This window comes from Microtus ochrogaster, chromosome X (genome assembly GCF_000317375.1).
Source record: "Microtus ochrogaster isolate Prairie Vole_2 chromosome X, MicOch1.0, whole genome shotgun sequence".
In the NCBI taxonomy this organism is placed as follows: domain Eukaryota; kingdom Metazoa; phylum Chordata; class Mammalia; order Rodentia; family Cricetidae; genus Microtus; species Microtus ochrogaster.
In genome coordinates this window covers 11,796,723-11,803,938 of record NC_022026.1, presented here as the reverse complement: position 1 = coordinate 11,803,938, position 7,216 = coordinate 11,796,723, and the positions used below count along the sequence as shown (strand labels likewise).

Genomic DNA, 7,216 nt, shown 5'->3' with positions numbered 1-7,216 from the left:
AGACCAGGCTGGTCTCGAACTCACAGAGATCCACCTGCCTCTGCCTCCCGAGTGCTGGGATTAAAGGCGTGCGCCACCATTGCCCGGCTTACTATTTTTATTTTTTAAGACAGTCTGTATAGACCACCCTCCTGGCCTGGAATTCACCAAGTTCTGTCTGCCTCCGCTTCCTGAATACTGAGGTTAAAAGTATTTTCCGGCATGCTTGGATGTATAATGATTTTTAAAAATGGAGCAGTGTATTAATCACATGTTCCCTTATGATTTAATTGTTAGTGTATAAAGAAAGTTCTATAATAAATAAATCCTATTGAAATACAAATCAGTGTTTGCAAGGTCTGAGAAAGAGAAAATAGAATATGAACTATAAGGGAATTGAATCATACATTGGTTGAGGCTATTGCTTTTAATGTTACTAGGCTTAGTTTATTTGATTTGGTTGAATCTTGGAAGACAGACTATAAGGTCCATCATAAACAAAGCTCTTTTAGAGTTATCACTGGTTTTCATTACTGTTCCTTTCATTATACCCTTGAGAAGTAAAATACTTTTTTTTTTTTTGTATTTAGCGACAAGTCTCTTTCTACCACAAATTTAATCTCGCTGAAGCATGTGTGTTTTCTGCCTGTCCTTTTCTGAAGCTCTGCAGGTGTTTGCTTTGCTTTCCCTTGAAGGTCCAGCCTTAGGGCAAACTGAATTTTACTAAACAACCACTCCTAAGTTGTTGGGCAGAATAGAGCAGTGAAGCATTGGGCCAATGGGGTTAAAAATTCATGGGACACAATGTGACTGCAAAGCTTGTCTGTCTTCTTTGAAGCATAACATTTTTGAAAAATATTTGACGTTTTATTCTAGTTGAGGTGGATTTTCTAAAGATTTGTTTATTGAAATTTTATTGTACTTGTCCTTATTTAATGACCACCTGCTATACTTGCGTTTGTTTTTTTAATAACTGAATATTTTATGGTATATGGGGACCACACATTGTTTATCCCTTCATGAATTGTTGAATACTTCATATTTTTTCAATTTCTTGGCTAATTGTTAACTATGCTGTGTTAAGTAAATATTTCAAGTTACTTAAAACATTTTGAAATGAGTTTTTAATCTACTTCTAATTGATCTGTTTAGAGTACGATGGGGGTACACCTTTTATCCTAACACTCAGGAGACAGGGGCATTTTTCCTAGTTTGAGAGCAGCCTGGTTCTCAAAGATAATTGCAGGTCAGCCAGGATTGCACAGTGAGACCCTGTCTCAAAAACAAAATTTAAATGAGTATTGATAGGATTTAACTAAGACATATTAATGTATCTTTGTCTCTTAATTCTGTTTCTTTCTCCTGTTCCTATTATCTTCCCATACTGTGGATTACATGAATACTTCTAAATTTTCATTGTGATTTATCTGTACTGCTGTATAATGCATTTAATATAGTCAATTTCAGTGTCCGCTACAGGTATTACAATCTACATATTAACTTCTTGCACTCTGCTAGCATTGGCATTTTAAATCATTCCCAGCAATATAGAACTATCACTCTTTTTAGGTCTGTTTAACCTCTTTTTAAAAACACATTTCTAAGTATTTTAGCTGCAGAAGGAGAGCATTACTTTAGCTGGCATTTACTTTTTGAGGTTTTTCACTCTCAAATTTAATTTTGAAAACACATTAAGGGGGCTGGAGAAAAAGTTCAGCAGTTAAGAATGCTTACTGATCTTCATGAGGACCCAGGTTTGATTCCAAGAACCCACATCAGTGCATTCACATCCTCTGGCCTCCATTGGCACAAGACACGTGCCTGATGCATGATAAACTCACACGGGTGTGCACCTATGTACATACATAAAATAAATAAACTTTTAAAAACCCAGAAGAAAGTCCATTTTTTACTCACTTTAATATTTTCTTCAAAGAAGGACATTATTATTTTCACATTTTAAGGGCAGATCCGTTTTTCACAAATTCTAATTTTTTTTTTCCCCATGACTGTCCATATTTACCCTTAATTCTCAAAGACTGTAGTCATGATGTGTTTTGGAACAGACGGGAGCGTGGATGGTGGATCTGTCCTGCTGTACTATCTCTTTAATGTTTCAGGTTTCCCTTAAAAAGCAAAACAACAACAACAAAAATCTCGACCACAAAAAAAAAAAAAGGACAATGATCCAAATATATGTGAATGTTCTGGTCCCCGCAAGCAGTTGTTCAGGAAGGGACGTGATGGTGAACAGGCATTTTGAGAGGAATACTCAGGTATAACTTCCTTGTAAAATCTTAAAAGGCAATAAGGTGACTGCTTTTAAATTTATAACCATACGGAAGCCTGAGGATTTCTTGCTTCATTAAATATGTAGGGCTTTCATGGTATTTGGTCTAGTTTGGTTTAGTTTAGTTTACATAGCATAAAGCCAGGTGAAAAAAATAAGGGCATTTAAGCACACTACTGTGTCAGGGGTCATAAACAAGGAGCAAATGTAAATTCAAGACAAACTTGCTTAGTAACCAGGATAAACAGTTTAAAGGGGGCATTCTTAGAAATCCACGGGCTATGTTGGAATTTGCAAACAGAAATACACAGCACCAGTAAATATAATAGGAAATAATACTTGAATATAGGTTTCATAGCACTCCATGGTACAGTTACAGTTCTATTTGAATTCAAGAAAGGTGCGTGGTTTTGGTTGGCCACATAATCCTGAGGAAACTGGGGAAGAAGGATGAAGGTGTGCATAGGCTGGGGCTTCTGGATATGGTTTCTGTACAACATTAGCAAAGTGGTTGAAGATGAACTCATACTGTGTGGGGCTGGATCACAGTGGTCTAGTGAGGGGGCCTGGGCTCAACAGAGACCTTGCCATTAGGAACGAGAGGCGGGGTACCTAAACCAGCTTGTCCAGGCCTTGGTCTCCGAGTGCAGGGGGGCTGGGCATTTAACCCACCTCTGAGGCTAGTTTGTGAGCCTGCTGCAGGGTCTCCACCTCAATCATCCCAGAGCCTGCGGCGAGGGGGCGGAGCCTAGAAGCGGCGGGTCTGGCGGGAAGGCCAGAAGCAACTGAGGCTGCAGGGTGGTAGGTGGAGCACTGGGTGCTGCAGGGATCCAGGGGCCCGAGGGCACGGCTGCCAACAGCGTGGGATGGTTCCGGGTGACGCCCTGGGCTGGCTTTGTGGCAGGTGAGAGGGTGAGCCAGGCCGATGGCGGTGACTGCAGCCCTGTCCGCTGCAGCTGCGGCTGCGGCCCTATTCGGCCTGGCAATGCGATTGTCGGGTTGGGCGGCGATGCGCGGCTCCTACAGCGCCTTCTGCAAGGGGCTCACGCGCACGCTGCTCACCTTCTTCGTCCTGGCCTGGCGGCTGTGTGTAAACTTCCCCTACTTTTATATGGTGGCCTCGGTGATGCTCAACGTCCGCCTGCAGGTGCGGATCGAGTGAGCCATCGCCCGCCACAACGGCGGCCCCCTGGGTGGAGAGCGCCATCTGCGCCACCCACGCCACCCCCGCCATCCCCTCCAGGTGGCCGCTTGAAGGAGCGTGGGGCCGCTCAGGGCCCAGAGACCGCGGGCGGGGGGCAGGGCAGACGGAACTGCCTGGGTCCCTCCATTTTAGGCCTCCGCGGAGGGCCACAGTACTGCATCCCATACCACATAAAACAAAAAACAAAACAAAACAAAAAAACTTAACAGCCTAGTCATTTTCCGCGGCATCCAGAGAACCATCAGAGTCTGGCAAACCTGTTGCCTCCGATTGACCAGAAAGAGGGAAAACCCGAAAGAGGGGGTGCTACCGCAGGATTTACCAGGCCCTGTGCAGGAAGGTATGCACGAACAGGTTGGAATGGGGGCTGGTGGGTATAACTCGTTTGTGGAAATAGGGAATACGCCATGGCACACCTGCTGCGTAGCCAAGCTTGGAAACTGAAAAGGTAGGCAAGACTCTCCCGTGTCCCCGGTGGTGGTCCCATGATAGGGTATTGGGTGGCTATGACATCTTGGAGGGTCAGCTCATCACCAACACACAGACAGGGAGCCCCTCCCATCTTCCAGGCCTCAAGTTCTCTCTCTCTCTACCCCCCTCTTTTTTGTAGGAGCCTCCTAAGATGTAACCTGAATCCCGAATGACAGAGTGAATTGGGCCAGTGAGCCCCCAGGAAGGTGCTAGAAGAGTAAATATTTGCCCATCGGTCTCCCTATGTCAGGTGGTCAGATAAAATGGACAGTTCTTTTCTGAACCAAACCTCAGGTCTGTCCCCTTCTTTGCATGCAGGCCCAAGGGTAGGCTCTGCAGCTCTGTGCAGCCCTTCTCCAGACTGCCTCGTGCACTCTTGGGGATGGGGCAGGGGACTGTCCTCTGCCTGCTCCTCCTGCTCTCCCTCTTGCTCCCCTAACCCAGTCTGGGGCATTCCTGAGGCTCTCTGCATCTGCAGACAGGAAACAACAGAAAATATTGGTTACAATCATCTCTTTTCCCCACAGCCTGCTTCTCCCATCCTCCCTGTTTGCCCAGCAGCACCTGCGATGACACTGGTGAGACCCAGAAGCCCATCTTCCAGCCATGAGCAGCCTGGCAGCTGTGTGCCACAGGATCTGGGGAAGTGGGAAGGATTCCAGCAACAAGCATCTGCTGTGGGGATAGGGTGGAGAAGCAGAGTGCGCAGGGAGCCAACTCTGAAGTCTTTTTTTTTCAGGCCTTGGTCTTCTGGGTGATGGCTCCCTTCTGTGATCATTTCAAGATGGATCCCTATGTAGAGATGCCTGCTTCTGTTCCTGAGCAGCCCGGGGAGCAGCTGAGTGAAGAACCTGCCTAGAAGAGGAAGGGCCTTTCTGGTAGAGGCCTAGAGAGTGGTGGGGTTGCTCAGGCTTCTGGCCCAGCCATAGAAAAGATGCCAGTGTACCTCGGGCACTGATATCTCCTAGCAACACTGTGAGGGAGACATATTCCCTCATCTCATGAATACAATGTGGTTCAAGTGCCAGGCTGGGTTTGCCCTGTTACACACAGAAGAAGGGGAACTCAGCCTGACCTGGACCTGCATTCCCCCACCCCTTCTGCAGTCTTCTTCACGACCTGGAAGGTCGGTGTTGTGGGGGGGGGAGTAGAGAGTTGCCAGGGCACCTAGAGAGAAAGAGAGACCGTTGGTTAGGGAAGCTGGGCATCTGCCTTTCCTTGGAGTGTGCTATGGAAAGTCATGTTGAAGACAGGAATAGCTGTGGTGGAGGACCTAGTAATAGAATCTCAACCCCCTGGTAAGCCATTTACTCTCAACAGAGCCAAATGTCGCACCTCTCTAGAGCTTACCATGGGCTCCTGAGCAGTTCTGTGATGCAGACCTCTGAGCTGGTGATGATGGCATTGCGGTTCCTAGGATTGGGCTGCTACCAGAAAAGTGAAGATGTTGAGAGCTTTCTCAGCCTTAGGGCTCCATCCCTGGAATCACATGGGATATCATACAGATGCGGTTAGGACAGTACAGGGGGCGTTGGGTGGGGTGCCCAAATGACCAGGAATGACCAAAGGGACACCCATCTCCTATTTCCCTCAGTTCTTCTGGCAGCGATAGCTCAAGGTCCATGTATCCGGTTCTCAGGATGGAAACCTCCAAGACGCTAGGCAGCCCCAGGGACAGCGTGGCCTGGGTGCCCACTAAGAGTCAAGGACCCAGAGGAAGATCTCCATATCTCTCGTTTCAGGTACACAGACTGAATGGTGGTTACTACATGCCCCTTGCTGTTTCCCACAGTTCAGGATTGATACTCTCTTCTGCCAAGTTTCACTGAGCGCTTTGTGTGTGTATAAATACATGTCTGTGAACGTGTTTACACTGGAGATTGCACGATTGAGGAGGAGCTTCACAGGTATACTGGGCTTCCTGTAGAATAAGGACCTTGACCTACTGGGAGAAATGAGTATGGAGACGGAGGCCCTGCCTTCTTAGACCTCCTGCTCCAGGAAGCCCCTCCCTGCTCATGTCCAGGCATGGGCTATGGTGTGAGGTCAGAGGCACTGGCAATGGACTGGACTCTGGGCCAGTAGATACAGGTAGAACTAGGACTCTGCTTTGTGTTTGTGTCCCATTCTGGCTCTGAGTAGTCTGTGAGCCTCTGTTTTCCACGCCCCCTTGGTTACTTTTCCTTTTCCACAGTGCCCTGGCTGTGTGATGGGGTAGTGACGCACGTTATCTCCTTGAAGTCTGTACTGCAAGCAGCAGAGCTTCAATCAGCTCATAGACTGGACCCGGATGGCCGTACATTTCCATGTGTGATGAACTCTGCTCTGCCAGCACTGTCTGGTCAGAGATGCCATTTCTGATGTTGCCACATGTTGTTGTCTCTTAAAAGAAAAATCTTCAAGTACAGTACACCAAATACTGCCTGGATGCCTCCTGTTTTTCTCGGGTGCCATACCGTACCTAGTGTAGGGAAGTGGGTGGGGTGCGGGACAGCACTGTCCAAGCCCAGCAGGGGGCATCCAGAGAGCTGAGAAGGGAAACTGCAGCTTCAGAGCCTCCTCCTAGACCACCCTTGACAGAACCACCACCCTCTGCTCCCCCCACACCAAGTGGGTAACAGTAAAGCCAGGCCCAGAATGTTCCAGTTGTTCTCATCCAGTGTTCAGAGAAAGAAGCTGAAGCAAAGGCTTCTCTTTCATTTCAGGGTCTGGACTCAATGTGTTTAATTCAAATTGAGCCTGAAGAGAAAGGGGAAGTGCAAGAACGTTCTGCACGCCACTCTGTGCAGCCCAGAGATCCGTCTGCAGGAGCAGGTAGGTGGTAAAGTCCTTACTGCTGTCTGGCAGGGAGCATGCGAGGAACTCATGACAAAATGAACCACCTGCCACAAGCTGGAGCTGGATGCCTGCTTTTCTCTCATGACTTTACCTCTGTTCTCTCAGAACTCCATTCTGAGGGGTTACCAGAGAAGCCAGAAGCCCTAGGGCTGAGGTGAGGTGAGGTGGGGCTTAACAAGAGGGCAGGAGGCTCAGGCTGGGGGGGGGGTCAGACAGCAAGAATGCGAGAGACTCCCTTGTGGGGGCTGGGAAAAGGGCACCCAGGAGGACAGGAAAGGTGACATGAGGCTCACATGCAATGTGGGAGACTAGAGGAAGTCAGGAAGTTTTTGTGGTAGGGTAGAAGCCTCAGGAGCAGGACAGGAGGCTCCTGGGTGCTGTACAGCAGGACAGGAGGCTCCAGTGGGGGTACTATAGACTTTGGGAACCATAGA

General features: G+C 47.9%; 1 protein-coding gene across 8 annotated transcripts; it reads left to right on the top strand.

Annotated features, from left to right (window-relative positions):
• The first annotated feature begins 2,779 nt into the window (after positions 1-2,779).
• Positions 2,780-7,201, top strand: LOC106144074 (small integral membrane protein 10-like protein 2A). 8 transcript variants are annotated; one of them, XR_003378011.1, is made up of 7 exons: positions 2,780-3,173; positions 3,708-4,238; positions 4,472-4,522; positions 4,684-4,822; positions 5,539-5,686; positions 6,139-6,554; positions 6,650-7,201. XR_003378011.1 is itself a non-coding variant. In XM_026784783.1 (5 exons), exon 1 carries the CDS (start codon positions 3,195-3,197, stop codon positions 3,429-3,431), a length of 237 nt encoding a protein of 78 aa, XP_026640584.1. In that variant the 5' UTR covers positions 2,785-3,194; the 3' UTR covers positions 3,432-4,238; positions 4,472-4,522; positions 4,684-4,822; positions 5,539-5,686; positions 6,139-6,366. The 8 variants fall into 8 exon arrangements, 2 of the variants coding, with proteins under 2 accessions (XP_026640584.1, XP_026640585.1); XR_003378008.1 differs by lacking the exon at positions 2,780-3,173 and adding an exon at positions 5,288-5,454 and having other exon boundaries at positions 3,427-4,238; XR_003378012.1 differs by lacking the exon at positions 2,780-3,173 and having other exon boundaries at positions 3,427-4,161.
• The last annotated feature ends 15 nt before the right edge of the window (positions 7,202-7,216 follow it).